At 41.4% G+C, this 20,628-nt stretch overlaps 1 protein-coding gene across 2 annotated transcripts; it reads right to left on the bottom strand.

The window, feature by feature from the left end:
- Positions 1 to 271: 271 nt before the first annotated feature.
- RPS6KL1 (ribosomal protein S6 kinase like 1) lies at positions 272 to 20,603 on the bottom strand. 2 transcript variants are annotated; one of them, XM_025164902.2, is made up of 11 exons: positions 18,464 to 18,814; positions 17,412 to 17,718; positions 12,824 to 12,948; positions 9,096 to 9,188; positions 8,556 to 8,603; positions 6,754 to 6,886; positions 5,422 to 6,318; positions 4,804 to 4,893; positions 4,519 to 4,601; positions 1,327 to 1,422; positions 272 to 1,223 (listed from the first exon to the last, which is right to left on the bottom strand). In XM_025164902.2, the coding sequence occupies exons 2-11, from the start codon at positions 17,644 to 17,646 to the stop codon at positions 1,110 to 1,112; spliced, it is 1,914 nt and encodes a 637-aa protein (XP_025020670.2). In that variant the 5' UTR covers positions 17,647 to 17,718; positions 18,464 to 18,814; the 3' UTR covers positions 272 to 1,109. The 2 variants fall into 2 exon arrangements, with proteins under 2 accessions (XP_025020670.2, XP_007425500.2); XM_007425438.4 differs by lacking the exon at positions 18,464 to 18,814 and adding an exon at positions 18,975 to 20,603 and having other exon boundaries at positions 273 to 1,223.
- Between the last annotated feature and the right edge of the window lie 25 nt (positions 20,604 to 20,628).

The following is a 20,628-nucleotide window of genomic DNA, read 5'->3' as shown; positions in this document are numbered from 1 at the left end:
CTTCCATTTTCTGTTTGAGGGCAGAAGTTTTCTTCCTTTGCCTCAAATAAGGTATTGTTGCACAGCTTTGTCCATCCAGCATCCATGTACGCTCTGCAACTGGGGCCCAGACAGCATGACCACCTCAATACATGTGCCATTTCTAGTAGCACTGCTAGACCTGTAGCATTAGTGTGGCTCTTCTGGTACTGTCCAATCTAGGCCTTTTGAAAACCTTATTTGAGGCAGGTGGCAACATTTCTAGAGATTCACAAAAGTCCTTGTGCTCCAGTTGTTTTATTGATGTTACAATAATTAGAGACAAGACAATGGACGATCCACAGAAAGGAGTCCAAAGAGTGGTCTTCTGCTCACTTCCTTGCTAGGTAAAAAGTCACAGTTCTACAAAGAAGTCATTTTCTGAAGAGGACATGCAAGCTGTAGTACATAAAGGTCACTGAAAATGTCCCTCTAGTGGTACATTCATAGAACTGCACCACCAACCTGCAAAAGTTGTAATGTGCTTCAAATAAAAAACAATGGGGTGACAAATGTGAGGATTTTATAGGGCAAATGCGTACAAAGGAAAGATTAAAGAACCAACTGGAAAGCTGACCTAAACATAAGATACGGGAACAAATACAATGTAAAGCTATCTCCTTCTGGTCATATTTTTTGGGGGAAAATCAAGTAGGATAAGAAAATGAGGCCCTACTTATACTGTTGTAAGGACACACCATATTTGGTCTTTAAGTGCCAGAGTTTGCAGCAATGGCAGGGTGTTTGACTTCAACTATTGTGTTACCATTGGACATCTTTAGGGCTCCACAGTTGTCATCACTGCCTTACAGGAATCTTGAGATGGCTAGGATTTTTGTGAAGCTGCTACTGGCACAGGGTTAGGAAGCAGAATAGGAGCAGAAGTCTAAGCACACAGGTCCCAGCCCAGTTCTGTGGATTCTTCCCCAAGCAATGGCAGTGCCAATGTCTCCGATTCATAAGGCTCAGTGTATCATACAGGAACAAGTGCTTTTGAAAGGATGTGGATCATCTGTCTGGAGCACAATTCAACAGACTCAATTTGGTTTTCTACCAAGCATAATCCTACCACTATCCCTTGCATTTAGAACTTAGTTTGCAACCATCTTATTCCATTGGATCGAACTGAAAAAAATGTGTGACTTAATCTTGCTTGCACCATTTTCACCAGAGCCCAAACGTTGCTTAGGATCGTACTGCAGCAGCTAAAAAAAAAAAAAAAAGACTAATTCAGATTCGCACTGCGTAGCAAAACATTTGTTTTTTCTTACTAATCTTGCACTTCTGATACTTGAATAGCAACCTCACCTCTGACAGCAGTGATGAAGCAGACTGGCTGAGCTTTTCTGGAAGATGGATCTGGGTGTGTGGATGAATCCCTGAGGGGTGATTCTGCGATAAAGACTGTAAAAGAGAAGTGAGGCTATTTAGAAATTAGAATATTAGCTGCCTTTGCTTATAAGACAAACAACTCCCTTTACTGTGCCACTCACATAAAGGAGACAATGTATTAACAAAACTAACAATTACCAGTAAGTGGGTCTCAAGTGCAGGCATTTTGCACCTTGTATTGTACTTCTATAGAGCTAGATCACAATGTGACTTTGAATAACACAATATTCTATTTAGTCCAAATTGTACAACAATACCAGGTCGTGTTTAATGCAAACCAAAGTTCAGTTCATGTGAGGCTAGTGCATGCGCAGTTGAGGGTACAGGGTACCACTAGGATTTTAGACACTGCTGTTTCAGTCTGCGCTTGTTTCTCTTCACATATGCATGTGCTGTTGCCTGCCATTTTTGTGATTTGTTTTAATCGTTTTAAGAAATGCTCTTGACAAAAAAAGATTCCTTCAGATAAAAACACAAGTACAAAAAAGAAGAGATTCATTACTGCTTTTTTCATTGCCTACTTCCATCGAATTGGAACCAATTTACCATATTTTACATGTAATGATAACTTTGAATAGTGCAAATTTGAATAATGCAACCACTTCATGGGATTCATTATCTGCACTAATCAAGACCTAGTTGTACTGTTATAATTGAACTACCTCCCATAAAACACATTATACATCTTAAAACTTAACATCAAACAATGTCCATTGTAGTCAAAATATCATAAATACTGTCTACAGAGTGACAACATTTGTCAGTGAACAAATCTCCTCCAGAACAATTCCATTTTCACTCTCTTCTGGAAGGCCCACAATGAAAGGGCTTCCTTAAACCTGCAAAAGAGTATTCCAAAGTTCAGGGGCTGCTAACGAAAACTATTGTTTGTGACTCCTGCTCCTTTTGTCTCCAAAAACTGGGTTAGGATTATCTGGACTAACAAAAAGTTTTGAATAGGGTGTGCATAATGGGTGATTTGCTTCTCTGCAGAGGTGGTATTACAGGTACCTTGGCCCCAAGCCAAATTGAGTTTTATAGGTTAAGACTAATACTTTGTATTGCACCCAGAAACTGTCTGGGAACCAGTGCAGTGGTTGGAATATAGGTGTTACACGCCACTGCATTTTGCACCAGTTGTCTTTTGAGGGTGATCTTCAAAGGTAATACCATACAGAAGACATTCAGAGATTCAGAGGCAGCCCTACGCAGGGTGTGTTGCAGTTATGCGCATGACTTTATTTATTTACTTACTTATTGGCCTTATAAGCTGCTCCAACTGGCATACAACTCCACAGTATGTAGTTATGATTAAAACAATACAAATCAATTTAAAAAAACAAATGGAACGATACATACTCAGAAGAATAAAACCAATTCCTTCTCAGGGATTATTATAGTAAACTGGCCCCATGGCTTGATGGAATAGCCACTAATTTCCTGAAGGCCTGGAGGGAGGAGGCTGTTCAAATGTTGAGGAGGAATATTATTCCATAGAAGGACCCACATTGATGGATGATTTCACTCAGCAGTTTCACGCAAATATTAAATAGAAGTGGGAAGAGCATCAAGTTCTGTGAAGTCTCATGGTTAAGGGGCCTAGGGCTCAACCTCTTCCCCTACCACCACCAACTGAAACTATCCATTCAGGAAGGAGGAGAACCACTGCAAAACATGCTCCTGCTTTTGCTCCTGTTGGAGATGGCTCAAAAGGATAATTTAATTTATGGTATCAAGAGCTGTTGAAAGGCCAGGCAGGGTCAGGAGGGAGCATTATCCCTGTCCCAGTCCTATCAGAGATATCCATAAGCAAGATCAATGCAGACTCTGTGCTAAACCCAAGTCTAAAACTTGACTGAAACAGGTCCAAATAATTCAACATTTCTTCCACGACCTGTTGCTGCTGCAGCCCAACCACTTTCTCCACTATGTTACCTCTCAAGGACACGTTCACCATAGCCCCAGCCCAGCTCCCCATCACTTCCTGGAAGCTTTCACCAACCAGGAAGGGCAAGAGTCCAGACTGCAAGTGGTTAAGCTGAGGTTGTAAAGAACCCTGTCCACTTTCTCAGGATTCACAGGGTCAAACTCATCCCAGGTAACTTTGCCATACAAAGCCTCAACCGTCTCCTCTGGGCTTGCCTAGCTGGGATCCAACTCTGAGTGAATCTGTATGTCCTCCAGATGCCTAGAGAAATTCCTCACAGCACTTCAGATGCTTCTCATATCCATCCCTGCCCGTAGAGCCCATAACACTTTAAAGAGGGCTGCTGGGCAGCAATCTGTAGACACAATAAGAATGGAGAAATGTCAACATTTCACTGCTGTTATTGCCAGTGTCTACCCCAATATTGGGTCTCATTCATGCTAGGTCAGAACCACTCTTCATATTATAGCAATGGTGCTCTAGGTATCTCTTGGCTTGCTTAATTCCTTGGAGTTGCTTGAAAAGCCATGCCTCCTCCTTACCTCCTACCCCCGGGGTTGGGAAGTCAGGAGACAGAATTCAGGTTCAATTTTGCCTAAGGCAGATACTTCCTCCGTGTTGCAACAAGTAGCTAAGGCCTTGATGGAACAGCCCACCATCAGCTGGGGAAACTCCCCAAGTGCCTTCTGGAAACTGATACCTCAGGAGGGCTAACTGAATGGGACTACCCTACCTAGAAAGGTACATGGCACCAGGCAGCTCCACAGCAATCAGCAATCCAACCATGACAGGGGACAGATGTTAATGTCTCCGAGTGTTAGATCGTGTTGCAACTGCCCCAAGACAAAAACCAGATCTAATGACTGGCCTCCAGTGTTCATTGGGAAGACCAGTGGACCAGTGGACCATGGTCATCATGAACTCCTGAGCCACTTCTGATTTGTCTCCCAGGGAAGGCAAGTTGAAATCCCCAAGAACAGTCAGCTCCTGGAAATCCAGTTCAGTAATGAGGTCCAGCATCTCATGCAGGGAGGGAGAGCAGTACAAAAACAGCTTCCCACCTTGTCCTAGAGCCAAGCTCCTATTGATGGTACATTTTTAGCTAGTGCTGTTAGTAGCATTTTTTCTGGGATCTTAATACTGGATTGCACCTTGAGATTCAATGCTTTCAGGCTACTCACCACTCCATTCAATAACTCATAAAGCAGCGCACCAAAACTCCACCAATCACAGGCTTCTGTCAGTTCAGAAATTCCACCCACCTCTGCAAAATAACCAAGCACACAAACATAAATTAAAGCCCGGAGATGCAGAAGAACAACACTGGCAAAACCTCTAAAAGTTTTTGGAGCAGTCTGTTATGGGCTGTCTCCACTGCTATGCTCATTCCCTTCCCCCCACATACACCTTTGTATATGAGCCTTCCCAGATACAAAGAGCAGGGTCACAACAGTCCTTAGTCATACCTGGAGCACAATACAAATCGTCTACTGCTTGGCTGCTACACTGCGGCTCAACCTCACTCCACTGGCCAAAGTACGTGAGACGGAGGTGACCTACGAAGAATATCAAGAGTGGTTAGCACTGCAAAGCCAGGCATTAAGCCCTGTTGTCATTTCTGCTTTTTACTCCCCAGCCAATTACTTTGTGGCTCTGCTGTAAAAGTAGTGGTGATATTCAGCTGCAATGAACGTAACACCAACTAGAGAAGGGATCCTGAAGTTATATTTTTATTGTGTTTTTCTTTCTCCTGAATGATTTAGTTTACCCCAGGTATACATCTGAGGCACCCATTTTATTATACAATTATACATGCAGTCTATCATTGTTTCCCTTTATGTCAAAGGAAAAATGATAAGGAATTATATAGACAAACATGATCCAAATGACTTTAAAGAATATCAGCCTCCCAATACTTTGACCATATTATATAATAATGAAAGAATATTTATTTTTCATACAGTATTTTTTATACAGTACATACAGCTCAAGGATAAAAGAAAAGTGACTTTCTAATAAAATCACACATCACTACACCACATGAAGGACTAAAGCTTTCCTTCACTATTTGAAGAGAAACTTACCAGTGTCATCTAATAGCAGATTTCGTGGGTTGAGATCCTGGCACAGGATTCCCTGTTGGTGGAGACCTTCCAGAGCCAAAATCAATTCTGCTGCCCAAACTTGGACCTGCTCCTCATTTATGCTCCAAATGACAGGGCTATGGCTTTGGACAACTGGTTCCACTGAAGATCCATGCCACCCTACTCTTGATTGGGTTTTGAGATGTTTGTGATCAAGAATCAGTGCTCTCTGCACAAAAGTCTCTTCTTCTCTCATTTCTATCTTCTCCCCATGGTCCTCCTCAAGAGTTCCAGGATACAATTGTTTTTGCCATGGAGTTTCTGTCTTTGATTTGTTGTATCCTCTTGTTGCTTCCAAGGCAGAGTGTCTAAGTCTTTCACCTGTTTGTGGTTTTGATTCTGGCTGAGGAGCCTCTTTCTCAGATATACTTCTGCTGCCATCAATTGTCATAAGTGAATCACAGGACCTGAAAGTCAGTCTCTGGCTGACTGAGTTGTTATGTTCCTGAGGTACTGTTTTGAATGTAGATTCTGTAGCACCAGGAAAGGGGTGTGTTGTGCTTAGATTCTTCTTCCATGGTCCACCTGCCTTTTCATTATACCACCTGTGGTCACTCAAGGTTCTAGCAGAAAGGTGGTTGGATGACTGCTTCGTAGACAACAAATAGTCCATTTTTTTCAATAGGGGATGATTTACAAATATAGGAATTGGGTCATTATTGTTTTCAGGATAGATATTGCAGCTGTGCTGAGACTCAGAACCAGTTTCTTGAAGCTTTCCTATGTGCTCCTCCTCCTTGGTATACCCAAAATCCAATGTGAGCTTTGGACTCAACAAGGGAGAGCGGACAGAGGCAGAACCATGTTGTGAATTAAGATATAACCAGAGGTTTCCTCCTGTAGGAGGAAAGGGAGAAAAGTAATAGCTAGAAATAGTTGGAAACACTGCAACTCCAGACCTCTAGTAGCCACACCCATTATTCCTGCCAACACTAGCCACCACTTTTAAGACAGAATTCAGATGGCTCATTAGAATTCTCTCTTACTGAATCCCAAACAAGTAACTATCTTCCTACACATGGGCTTGCTCCCTCTGTAATCTTATTCCTGCTATTACCAGAGCTGTCAATGGGACCTTCTTGTGGTTGTAAGAGGAGAGTCATGGTAGCAAAAAAGCAGAAGGAGCCTGATATCATCTTTTATTAATCAAAAAAGGTGCTACCACATTCCTGATTCTTTTTTATTTCTCACACATGAACTATACAACATTTACAGCAGGCAGGCCTGGGAGATGAAATCAGGAGTGCAACGTATCTAGCAACAAATACTCACCTTTCACATGTTCCAAATGGAGGAAGATGGAGTCCTTACTTACAGAATAGCACAATAATTCTGTCATGAAGGGGATTCCATGTGGGATGATGGTCTGTCTTTCCCGGGTCTCCACATGGGATTTGGGGATGCTCTGAAAAAAAAGAAAATAAAATCAGAAAAAATCGGTTTGGGATCTCCTCAGGCCAGAAGAGCCCAGTAGCTTACTCCAGTGGGGTTAAAGGTCCATGCTTGTTCTTACTGTTCCTTCTTCTATAAGCACAAGTGAAAGTTGACCTTCAAAGCTACCATTCCACACAGACCACAGAATTCCTCCATAATTTTTCTAGCCTATTATCTTTTTTAAAAAAAATATTTTTTATTAAAAGAAGATTTTACAAAGGTTTAAAAAACTACAGAAACAGAAGAATAGAAAAAGAAAGAAATTATAAAAGGGTAAAAGAAAAAGTAGAGGATAACAAAAAAGAAAGAAAAAGGAAGATATATAAAGAAGCATCTTTGATCTTCTTTGCAGCTGTTACCAACATATCAATTACCATCTCCACTCTCCCATATTACATATCATGGTTCCCTTCTTCCCATAAACAAACCTTTTTATCTAGTCTATTATCTCAAGCAGCATGTAAATAAGATATGCATACATACATACATGCCCTCTTCCACATTCTCACTGAGATGAATCTAGCGCTTAGTGGAATCTGGCTTGTACTAGAGGAAAGGAGCCAAAAGTGTTCTTCACAGTTCCTGCTTCCCTCTTCAAAGCTGCTCTAGAGGGCTAAGGAAACTCCCAGGACAACATCAGAGGGTTACTGTAAGGGGGGGGGCTGGAAAGATCACTTCCTGCCCCTTTCCTCCAATAAGCAACCCCTGGTAGAGACTGGTGCCATATATGAAATCAGCACCAATGAATTTTAATAAACAATATTAGAGGTGGAAGATTTTACATATAAAGGTAACATAATTAACACTATTACTTTATTAGTAAGGCCAAATGTATCTGTTGATGTGACAAAAAGCAAATCTGCTTATAACTTCCTTCAGAACAAGAGACTTCAACAACTTTTTTCACAATATGCAAAATAGCCAAGGCCCATCACAAAACATAGATAAGATAGATCCATATTCTCACACCTTCCCCAACTAGTTTCTATTGCCATATTGGCAAGGCTGGATTAAAACCAAAAACACCCCCAAAACCAAACAGCAAAAGAAAGGTTCTGTCAGAATTCTCGCAATCAATTAACCAACCTGCTAGCTAGCTTGCTTCATTTCTGCCATTACAGATAGGAAAGCGGGGGGGGGGGGGCATGCTGGGAAGATGAGCGGCCATAATCGTTAGAAGCAGATGGGCTGTTACTGGATTCTCAGGAATGCTCAAGGCCATATCAACGTGCGAAGGTGAGAGGACTGTGAGAGCTAGGGGCTAAGAGGCAAGGGGGGGTGCACTGAGAAATGGGCAAAAGTAACATTTTGGCGTGCGCGGGCTTAGTCTTAGCAATGCTTTGGACCTGTACACTACTTCTCAATAAATGAGCTTTTCTTTGAATCCATATCGGTTTTCAAGGAGATCTTCTTTTGTTGGGAATCGAGAGTGGCAGATTGTTACAGGTTCAGTTGCAATGCTCAGAACAACCCAGAATGCCCAAAATGGTCACATTTGTAATGTTTTATATGTTTCCATTCTGCAATGGCTCCAGAAATGCAGATGCAGGACAAAATAATTCAGGGCCATGTTAGCTCCACAGTGGTGCCATACCTAGGACTTTCTGTGAAAGAGAACAGAAAAAGAGAAAGCCACATACCTTCAATATAAAGGTGTCCCCAGTAGCTGGATCCTGAACTATTTGCACCTATAAGCAACACAATACATATCAACACCAAGATGGACCTGCTCCTATATTAATCTGCTGGTATACTGAGATCATTTGGAGAATTTGTTCTAGGGCCAGAGATATCTGACCTCTAGACCCCTAGCCCACCAACTCCTACTCCCTAGATCTCACCCTCAGCCTTCTCCTACTGCTTCCAATTTCAGAATGCTCAATCTTATTGAGTTTTTATGTTAGACACACAAGTAATCTCTAAGGAAAATTCCTTCACTTTCCAAGTGTTGAGTTTGCCATCTCTGATCAGTTGCTGATCATTTCCTAGGCTGGAACTATCTTCATCAAAGTGAAAAGCTTGCCTTAATGAGGCTCTAGTATGAAAACACATTTGCCACAATAGGCAGATTAGTTTTTATGGTTCTCTAGGACTTCATGCCTGCTTCTGCTTCTTCATGCATTCTTCTGGAACATCTCTGTTGCCTGAAGCTAGTTATCCAGCATAAACAGTGAGTTTACCTTATCAATTATTCCCACTACTTTACAGTGCTTAAGGTTCTCCACTGGTGTGCTGAGTGTCCTTATAGGACGAAAGCGAAGACTGCTGTAACCCTATAACCAATAAGGAAGGAAACACATCTTTATTTGAAGAGCCATAAAGAGTGGTACAAAATGAAGTCAGACAATTATGAGCAATCAAGCTTTATTGACCTTTTCAAACCCATATGTATTTATTCATATGCTGCAAATGTTTTGGGATTTTCAGCTATTGTTGAAAACTGCAGCATTTATAATCCACTTCATATTACAGATCAGCCATAGTTCTAAAAGCATTCTAGGACTCACATGGAAAAGACTGTGGCCATGTGGTTAGGTTCCATAACATCAGGAGAAATTTTTTGTCACCTCCTCTAGTTCCAAAGTATCCTATTCCTCCTCAATTTAAGAGTTTACAAAGCATATGTTTCCTGTGAAACTTCTACAGGGATGATATTATACTTCAAAGCAATTTATTTAAAAGTGGTCATGGACACTGACAATACAATGAAACTTTATTGATGAAACCATGATATTTTATATGCAAGCCAAATACAGTGTTGATGCAAATTCAGGAAAATACAAGACTGGTGCAAAACAAAGTTAAACTGAACAAGACACTTAAAATTGTTGAGGCATTCTCTCAACATGCTCAAATGTGACAGAGTAAAAAAATCTAGACTTCCGGGGGAGGAATAGCGAACTGAAGATGGCTCTGCTTTGCTGTTGCAAAGACTGCAACAAGGACCAAGGAACCAGTAAGTAGACTGGTTCCTTGGAATCTCTCCGGATAAGGAGAGGATGGGAGATTGCCCACTTGTGCTCCAGAGGCTGCTCCTCACAAGGAGACTGCAGGACAGTGGTTTTCCATGGATTTGGACGACAGGATTATCCATTTTGCTTGCAACCACGGCAGAGACTTTTAAAGAACATTAAGTTCGCAAACCTTACTTTCTAATCACTTTTGGAAATTGCTCATTAACTACTTTTAAGTTAGAGACCATTGGAATGACAAGTTGGAAAACACCAGGTGAGTCTGCCTTCACTCAATTAAAACAAGATATACTGCTACTTCTGGCAACCCCTTATGGACTTCCTGCTGACACCAGGACTGAAAAGTTGATGTCTTATCTTTTCATCCCATAACCCACCTCTTATTTATAAACAAATCCATAAAACATCAACTTTAACCTTGATCAAATAAACCAAGTTTATATTTCTGCCTTTTACTTCCTTTTACATTGTCTCCCGACACTCAAACCCATGAAAAACCACTGTCCTGCAGTCTCCTTGAGAGGACCAGCTGTCCAGAGCATATGTGGGCAATCTCCCATCCTCTCCTTATCTGGAGAGGTTCCACAGAACTGGTCCACTTACCAGTTCCTTGGTCTTTGCCGCGATCGTCAGCTCCACTTTTGCAGAGCTGTCTTCAGTTTAATTGGGTTCTCTTCATCTAGTTTTAGGACTTGTGTAGAGAACTGATCATGTTTTAGGTTATACTTATGCAGAAATATTGAAAATTCAAAAGGGTTCACAAATGTATAAGCACTACTGTATCCACATGATCCAAAGCTATCAGATTTCACCTAAAAAATTTAAAGCCCTTTTAAAGCTCTTCACAGTGCTGGACCAGGTTATATCAAGTAACCCTTTACCAAGATAGAATCTGCCTGACTGGTATGAACACTTAGAAAGGGCCTGTGAAGGGTCCCCCTCCTCTGCAAGGTCTATGGAACATGAACCAATGATTGGCCTCCTCAGTGGTGGTCCCTACAGTTTGGAATGTTTTACCTCTGGAAGTGAAGATGGCCTCCTCCCTCCTTGTATTTGAGAGACAAGTTAAAACCATGTCATTTCCCAGTTTTCCTGATGCCTCTTTTATATTTTATTTTTGTTTAGACTTGATATTATGATTTTGTTACATTTATGTTTTTAGTTTTAGCTGTGTATACCAGCTGTACTATGTGCTGCCTAGAGGCCTATTTGATTCAGACAGCTTATCAATATGGTAAATAAATAAATACATCTAATCTTACAACTATTTAAAACTTTTCAGCCAATTTGTAGTTATTGCTTTTTCTGGATAAATCCTCCATTTTGGGGAGGGGGGGTCAAGAAGTAATAAACACAAAAGTATAATGAAAAGCAGTAATTGGCAGTACAATATTGACATAATAGCATCAACCACTCATACAAAAATGCATCTTTTTTCTTCAAATCTCTTACAAAGTATAATGAAAAAGGCAAGTTAGTACATGTTTAATCCCAGAGCTGCTGGCTATTAGGAATCTGAAAAATAATCTCAAAAGAAGAAATAGCAAGCCACTTACATACTGTTGCCAAGGGAACTACATGGATGACATGACCAGGAGTCAATCTCAACTCAAGGTCTTCTTTATAATAGTTACAATGTCACACCCACACAAATCCAATATAGGTTGAGCACACCTATGCAGGGTTTCCGCCTACTATCATGGATTTAAAATGGAGAAGGTAACTGAACATACAAATTCCAGCCCCAATATCAACATCCTGTATTGAGGGGGAAAGCTTCTCACATCCATGACTTCAAGTTAGAAATCTCTGTGCATCTGAGAACTCTGATAAAATAGACATGAGTAGAAACATCCAAAACTGAATTTAGGAATCCAGAATAATTTAGGCAAAATATTTGCATATGATTTATATTATTATATTATATTATATTTATTATATTATAATTTTGTTTCAAGGATTCAGCATTTAATCAATTGAAATTATCTGTAAAGAAGAGATTGGAAATATATAGGCAAAAAAGGGATAATAATGACATTAAACTGAAATAGCATATCACCCATTAAGCATGGAATTTCTGTCTGACAACTTCCTTCTTTCTAAGTTTCCTCTAGAAACTGAAAATTTATTGAAAGGATAACTCTGTAATCTGTATAGAAAGAAACTTCTCTTACAATTTCAAAACTTGCACAGCCCAACACAGGTCTGGATTTTCATCCATTCTATGTAAAGATTATTTCTACCAGTCCTCCATATAACCTCCTAGTTTAAAACAGTATCTACCTAAACAATAATTTTCTTCTTAAATTTCACCCATTCCTTTCTTGCAGTTCTGGATGCACCAGAAGTAAACAAAGCCAGAATCTTCAAAATGCATTTCTCTTCCTTACACATTCTTCTCTGCTTCTGTAATATTATGATATAACACTTGAAGTGCAGCAGAAAAGTTTTTAAGCAAAGGTGAGACAACCATTTGTCTGGGATTGTATGTGGATTCCTGCTCTCGGCAGGGAGTTGGACTAGAACAGTGTTTCTCAACCTTGGCAACTTTAAGATGTGTGGACTTCAACTTCCAGAATTCCCCAGCCAGCATAGCTGGCTGGGGAATTCTGGGAGTTGAAGTCCACACATCTTAAAGTTGCCATGGTTGAGAAACACTGGATCTCCAAGAACCTTCCAACCATATTATTCTGTGATTCTGTTTGTCTGGGAGATGCTGAACTGGCAAGCAATTTAAGCTAGATCCCTTTGGCTTCCAAATCAAGGGTGGCACCTTCTCATGCTAGAAAGTCTTCATTTTGAAGGCCTGCCTGTTCTCTTCCACCTTAACTGCTCTGCTTTCATTCTCTCTGCATCCAGAAATGTTTCAAACAATGGGCTCATTAAAGGATCTTGCTAGAGTCCTGTTAACACTCCACAACTGTCAGGTTTCTCACCGTTTCAATGGAATTGCCATTCCCCAGATTCCGTTGTAGGTGGCAGTTGAAGATCTCCTCTGCCCGTTTTAAATATTGGGTGATCTTCCGCTTCACGGCCTCACGGCGCTCTTTGTTAGGATCCACTGTCAAAAGTTATGTGTATTAATTATTCTTAGGCCATCTTTATTTATTTATTGGGCTTTTATGCCACTATCATCATTCTGAATTCTGAGCTGCTTCTGTATCCTATTTCATAATTTAAGTTCAAAAAAATACATAGCAACATCAAATTTCACATCCCCACTGAGAAGCAATCAAAACTCTTTAAATGGTGTAGTGGTTAAGGGGCTGGAAATAAATAAATAAATAAATCAGGAGACGGTGAGTTCTAGGCCTCCCTTATGCATCAAAGCTGGCTGGGTGACTTTGGGCCAGTCACTCTTTCAGCCCAACCCACCTCACAGGGCTATTGTGGGAAAACAGGAGGCAGAGATACGTTCACTACTTTGAGTTGATCAAATTAAAAAAAAGGTGGGATAAAAATCTAGTAATAATAATAATATATATTCCCAACTTCCCTCGAAAAAGGCAGATTGGGGCCCTAAGGACTAAATATATATGCACCTTTCTAAATAGTTGGGTCTTCCAGACATCACAACTCTAGCTTCCCTTCCCACTTCAGTTTCATCTAATCTATATATGTGGCAGAAGAGTCTAGAGCTTGAATCCTGAATTAGTAAAACTGATTCTTCCATTTCAGCTGAAAGTGGAAGATAGCGTTTTGGCCATTTTCCAAGGAAAGGAGGAATCATGGGATGCAGGAAAGTTAGGTAGCATAAAAGAGGGGAGGATAAATTATATTCCTTGTTCTTCTAACTTGCCAATTTTTAAAATATATTAGAGGAAGGTTTATACAACGTATTTAGTAAATTTAGTATTTACCTTCTTAAAATCTCCCCTCTCCACACCTGCTATGCTGACTCATCATGGTGGGATAGGGGTGTTTCTGGGAGGGATGAGCAAAGAATGTCAGGAATATATGCCAAGAGTATATATTCCCAGTGGGGTCACCCAAGTCATGATGGCCATCCCAGCTGCCCAGCTAAAGCAAGCTGCATCTATACTGGGTTGCAGCGATATAGGAGGGTGCTGGATGTGAGAATGGCAAAGACATCAATTTATACTGCGAAGGAGAAGACAGTGGTAAACTAATTGATTAATTATGTGCTGTCCAGTCATTGTCGACTCTTAGCGATCACAGAGATAGATTTTCTCCAAGATGATCAGTCCCTAACCTCTTTTTAGGAATAATATAGTCAATTTATTTGCTATGTACTCCACCTGGTGATGTCCATGTATACAGGTGTCTCTTTGATCATTTGAAAACAGTGTTAGCTATGAATAAATCATTGGAGTGGACATATTATGTGAAGACTTAGCTCTCTGCAGAAGGCTCTAATGCTGGGAAAGGTGGAAAGAAATAGAAGAAGAGGATGACCAACAGCAAGGTGGGTGGACTCAGCAACAGCAGTGATGGGGTAGGCTATTAGGAAACCTGAAGGATCAGGTTAGAAACAGACTGTCATGGAGAAAATCTATCAGTCAACACCAACTTGATGGCATATAATAAATCATCAATCAGACTTAACTAATTCTGCAGCATGCATAAACCAAGCCAAGATGTTACTCAGGACATTAAGCCCATCAGCAGAGGAAACAATGGCAAATTAGAAATGCAAGTCTATTGAAAAACAACCCACATTAACCAAGTGCTCCATTACCAAAGTAACAACTCAACCTCCCACAAGAGAAGCTGCGTAAGAACATTATTCAGACAAGTACAAACACACTGCAGCAACCCAGAACAGCAGAAATTGGAAACAGACCATCTATACAACATCTTCCAACAAAATGGATATCCACACAACTTTATCAAAAAGTACTTGACCGCTCAATGCACTACAGAACAACCAATACAAGCTATGAAAAGGATAACACTGCCATACATCAAAAACATCTCAGAAACAACCAACAGACTATTACAACCACACAGAATCACTGTAGCACACAAACCAACTAAAGATTCCGGAAACATTTTAATTAAACCAAAAGACTCAGTAGCCCAAGAAGAAAAAACAGGAATCAGCTACAACATACAGTGTAAGGACTGTAACAGCCACTATGTAGGACAGACAAGCAGAAGGCTAGCAGAGTGCATCCATGAACACCAGCACTAGCAGTCAAAAAACACAATGAAAGCTCCTTAATTTCACAACATATAGACAGACTCAACCATAGTTTCGACTGGGAAAGTGTGAGCATACTAGACGAAGCTAAATCTAAAAATGCTAGGGAATTCCTGGAAGCTTGGCATTCAGACAAATCATGCATCAATAGACACATAGAGATAAACCGCATTTACACTCCGTTCAAAATAGGCAATAAAAAAGCTAAGAAGGAAACAAAAAGACCAGCAGCCTACACCCAGATAAGCAGGGACTAACACCAGACAAACAATCAAGCAGAAAACAATACCCTAATCAAAGAACTACCAAGGAGAAAACCACACCCCCACTAACACTGCCAGAGCAATCTACTGTGTATAAATAGGGAGCAAACCCCACACTCACTGGCACTGATGATGCTACCCAGTCAAGTAATGAAATGTCTGCAAGCAAACAATCAAGCTCAGAGAGCACCAAGGACTCCACATTAAGCTCAGCAATACTGGAAATACTGGAAATCCTATTTGGAACTCCTCTGAACTTTTGAAATTCCAACAAATACTGACCGTATCTTCAAACATCTCTTTGCATATTTAAGGGCTAGAAGCTTACTTGAAACAACAAACCAACCACAGGGGATAAGTCTCTGCTTCTTTGTGTAGACCTTCCACTGTTTTCAACATTACGGTTATACTGTGAGTAAAACAGTCAAAGCATCTCAGTATCTCAGTAAGTACTCTAAGCGTCTTCTTCACTATTGCCTTAATTCCAATCTTAGGGTGAATGTAATCATTACCCACTGTCATTGTTTTCTCATTTTTTCTGCCAGTTAATCACAGAATCAACTTTTCCAATGAAGACAGAAATTACTATATGGTTGCCCAGTCATGTAAACTTTGCAAATATTTAGAGCCATATGGTCTTCCAAACCATACCCACTTCAAAGTAAGCTGCTTTGAAATCAAAGAGAGGTGCTTGGAATTAGAATGATGATAACCTTTATGCTATTGAGAAAGGTATGAATGTGAGAAGGAAATTAGTTGCCAGACAGTCTTTCAGTTAGAGAGCCTAGCTTGTATAGAATAGCATGACCTTGCTTGGGGTAAAAAATGGCTCTGGTTGCACTTGTGATATATGGCCATACTGTGCCAAAACTGAGCAGTACTCTCCTTACTGTTAAAAGGAAATGCTGCATGTGGCATAGGTATTGTACAACTAAGGATGCTACTGTATCTTACTAAAAAGCTTTATATGAAAGACTTCAGCAACCGAAGCCATTATGGGCAGCAGAGATCAATATCTCTGGGCATGTCATGGCATATGGAAGATTGTGTCTCGGAAAGTAGGAGAAATGGTAAAGGGCATGATGAAAAGGAGAAAATTATATGTTGAGTATTTGTGAAACAAACAGTACAATAGATCTGAATGAAGGTAGTAAATCTTGCAGAATGCAACTGATGAATACATGTAGGGAAGCAAAGGTGCAGTTTAATTGCAAATTAAATGATTAAAATCTATGTCCAAAAGTATCAATTGGTGTCATCTAGGTTATTGTGGGTGAATGTCAAAGAAGAAATCCAAAGGTTGGTAACAACTGCATATTGTGATAATGGAAGAACTAGGAATGAGTTTGGGGGAAAAAATGTATAACTTCTGAATATGACCCAGGAGAAATTATTCTGAGTGGATGGGTGGGAACGAGATAAGAGAGCACAGGAAAAGTGAGTGAGCCATTTGGATACCCAAGAATGAATGAGAATGGTGACTGGTGAGTAATTGCTTAGAAAAAGTATACACTTAGAGCCATTTTGGCTCAGTGGTTAAAATGTTGGACTAGAAACCAGGACATCATGAGTCCTAGTCCTTCCTTATACACAGAAGCCAGCTGGGTGACCTTGGGCCAGTCACTCTCTCTCAGCCCAACCCACTTCACAAGGTTGTTGTTGTGGGGGAAAAATGAGGAAGGAGCATTATATATACTCCCTTGATTTGTACAAAATAAAGGTGGGATGTAAATCTAATAAATAATAGGGAAAAAAACCAAATATGTTTGCTTTCAATATGTCTATTCATTTTCCTCTTATCATACTGCTTAATTTTTCTTATTTCCATCATTTACCAGCTAGCATAGCCCAAACTGCCACCCAGTGTAATCTAGATGGCTACAGGTTGCCCACCTGCTTTAAAGTGGCATAAGTCTCATCTACCTGGATGAATCATTTGGAGCCTATACAGCAAAAGAAAATCAATCACCAAAACAAAATCACTCCTGATAATCCTGTAAGTCACCACGTACAACCTGGCCAAACAACCTGCTTGTGTCCAAGCTCCACCTTCTCCAGTATACTTCATAACCTCCTCTTTACATTTCCCCACCTTACCTTGCACCCCACTGAGTAGCACATCCACACCATTCTTGTAGTGGTTGAATGCTTCTTCATAGTCTTCACTTACATCCCGTTCTAGAGCCAGGCGGATCTGTTTAGCTGCATCCACCAGGTAGTCGCGTTTCCCAGGACCATGTACGTCAATACTCCCTGGTGCAACCCGGCTTCTAATTTGTTCAAGATATACCCGGGCCTGAGAAAAAGCTCGGGTGCAGGACTCTGAATCCATTTCCAAAAAAGTGTCCTAAAGACACTCGGCTTAAGAAGTTGCCATTCTCAAGAGATTGTTACCATCCAGGTCCTGCAATGCATGAAACAAAGGCAGAATTACCCTGAGCATCAGCCATATGGGGTGGAACTGAGGAAGCTGTAGCTCAATTACATCTGAAAGGCCACAGATATACCTATGTCTGCCAAGGACGCATTCGCATGTTGCAACAAGTGCCACCTTAGAAGAAAGATTCCCTTTTGCAGGTTGAGAAAATAGGGGACTTTCCTTCTCTAACTTAGTACTAAACCCAGTGGTGCTGTCAGAGCAAAACGAACAAGACTTCCAAAGGTCTAAGGAGAAAGGGGGCAGAGTAATTAAATCCGGATCTAAAGCTGTCAAAACATACTGGCAACTGAGCACCTGCAGTATTTGCAAATGTCTGTATTACAAAGAATTATTGTAATAAGGGCCACTGTCAACCATTTGTCAATCAATGATTCTAATCCAAGAAGCAAAAGCTACAGCTCTTCTTTAGAGAAACAAGTAAGTAGCAAGTGGCTAAGATCTGAAATCTGGGTGGAACAGAAGGACCATCTGGGTGGGGCTGGTTAAGAATCACAGGACTGATTGAAATGGGACCGAAGCAGCAGTAAAATTAAAATAAAATGGCAATCTCTTATTATAGGGCTACAAAATTGGTCTAGGAAAAGTCCGAAGGACCACTAAATGGCAAAAAGAATGCAGAGAACTTTTAACTCCTTCCTGCGGTCGCTTGGATGTGGCAGCCCTGCGTGGAGGCAGAAGGAAACTCGATGGCTATTTTGGATTCCTGTACCCGGGTCAGGCGGACGCGAAACGGCAGCTGCTAACGGCTTGCGACCTGTCTCTATGGAAAAAGCAGGTTGCTTTTCGCACTGGACGGCCCACGCAAGATGGAGGTGCCCAAGACCTCGGTTTCCGCAGTGCAGGCACAGATGCTCTGATGGAGAGGCTCCTTCTGGCTTGGTCCGTTGCAGGCATCTCAGTGGCTTAAGTAAGGCGCCGCCAGGAGGTGGCATCCATTGCTGGCGCTGCAGAAGCAACGGACCTAGGAATCACGACCCTAAGCTTAGGAGTCACGCGGCCTTATATTAGCTTCGCCATCCGGAGGGGGACGAGGAACTGACCTCGACTAGCCCTGCCTACTCCATTGGTATCAAATACCAATGAAATTGCGCTGCACGGTTACTGGGATCATCCCGGAGATGATGTAAACCCGTGACGGAGAGTGGACCGGCAGGGACAGGTGGCTACAGAAGGCGCAGGGAGGGAAGTGGGTCTCACAGACTCACGGGACTCGGCAATACCTTGAAGAGCTGATGGCCCCAAGAGGCTCGTCAGAGCGGAGGTGAGGCAGGCGGGACCTTCCGAGCCCGCGTCCATCTCGGCTCGGGCGAAGGCTGCAACGACCGAGGAGCCGGGTGTAGGCTGCAACTTGCACGGTGGTGGCTGTCCGAGGTGGTCTCCCATTGGCTGAGGATGAGCTCATCATCTCGCCTTTTAGAAAAGAGCTCCAATCGCCGGGCAGCCGATTCTCCGGCGTTGGCAGAACCGGCCTGCGGGGTCCAACGAACCAGTGGGGGCATGGACAGGCGGGAGGGGCCGGCCGGGAAGGGAGCAGGATTTCCCGCTTCGGCGGAGGAAGGGTGCTGGCGTGGTTGGGAATGAGCTGCGGGCGTTGATAAAGGCAGAGGAAGAGGAGCGGGGAAGACGATCGGTTGCCCTTCGAGACTGGAAATGGGTGTATCTTCTCAAAAAATATTTTTGCTTCTTGCTAACTATTCCCCCCACCCCCCGTTTCCGTGCAATCATTACTAGTCCATGTCTGCGGGCATTTCTTTGCAAGGCAAGCCCTGTTTCCTCCAGACGGTCGTGTGTGATTCTGTGAAAGGAAAAAACAATCTATACCTGCTCTAATAACCTACACTTAGCCCCTGCCATGTTAATATAATTTGGAAAGAAAATATGCCTGGCTAATTATTCACCCTGGAAGTACCTCATTTTGCAACACTTCCTTCCCATTTCACGCCGGGGGCGGCCGTACAAATAACGTGGTTCACAGAACTAAAGCTTGGAGCGAGAACCGAAGCAGCTGTCTTTGACCTCAGGATTCTGATTTGATTGGGATACCTCGGTTTCTGAACCTTCTGGATCTGCATCCGAAAGCATCCTTGCAAACGTCTGAAAGCACACTCTGTGTCTCTCTTTTTTTTAACAGTAATTTTATTAAAAATTACAATTGCAAAGTTAAAAACTAATGCAAACTAAAAACATAAAAGGAAAAAGATGATTCATTTGCTTTGCGAAATTATAGTTTCCCATTTGCTTATTTATCGTTAAAATAATATAAAATTGGTAATGGAACTTGTCAGGTACTAAATAAAGTATCATTGGGAACACTGACACTCATAAGCATCACATTATATTCTCTGTCTCTCTGTTGTGTGAGAAAAAGTGCAATTGGCCAAAGGAAAGTTTGGTCCCAATTATGTCATCAATATATGGCATATTTTATACAAAAAGCGTATTTCCATCACTTCCATGTCCTTGCCTGGGGGAAGGTTGCTCTCTGAACTATAGATGTCTCACACTGGGAATTTCCTGTGGGGCATTTCAAAATTCAGCTAGGCAGTATCATCTATTTATAATGTAACTAGTTATAAGAATTTTAAAGCCAAGATAAGATTCCTGCCTTGCCCAGTGTCTGGTTAACAGTGATAAGTATGGAATCATTGGAAAGAGGGCAAAATTTGGAGGCATGAAAAATGAGTAAAACATTTCCAAGGGCAGATACAGAACCATACAATCTAGAGTAATTCCATATCAAAAGGGAAACTCAAATTGTGGATTATGTTGGGTGTCCAAGGCTACAACCTTAAGCCTAAGAAACGCCTAGTGCAGTGTTGTCCAAACTTGGCCACTTTAAGATAGTGGACTTCAACTCCCAGAATTCCCTAGCCA

This window comes from Python bivittatus, unplaced genomic scaffold (assembly GCF_059951505.1).
Source record: "Python bivittatus isolate LINGU-HERP-01145 unplaced genomic scaffold, Pbiv_v1 ctg000480_np1212, whole genome shotgun sequence".
NCBI classification, from domain to species: Eukaryota; Metazoa; Chordata; class Lepidosauria; order Squamata; family Pythonidae; genus Python; species Python bivittatus.
Note: the sequence above shows the minus strand (reverse complement) of the source record. Positions and strands in the feature narration are given on the sequence as shown.

Excerpts from the sequence above, each read along its gene's own strand:
- RPS6KL1 (XM_007425438.4), bottom strand. The coding sequence starts at position 17,646 with ATGGATTCAGAGTCCTGCACCCGAGCTTTTTCTCAGGCCCGGGTATAT. Across the intron at positions 12,949-17,411 it reads GCTACTCAGTGGGGTGCAAG|TGGATCCTAACAAAGAGCGC; the intron begins GTAAGGTGGGGA and ends AACTTTTGACAG. Across the intron at positions 6,887-8,555 it reads GGGACACCTTTATATTGAAG|AGCATCCCCAAATCCCATGT; the intron begins GTATGTGGCTTT and ends CTTTTTTTTCAG.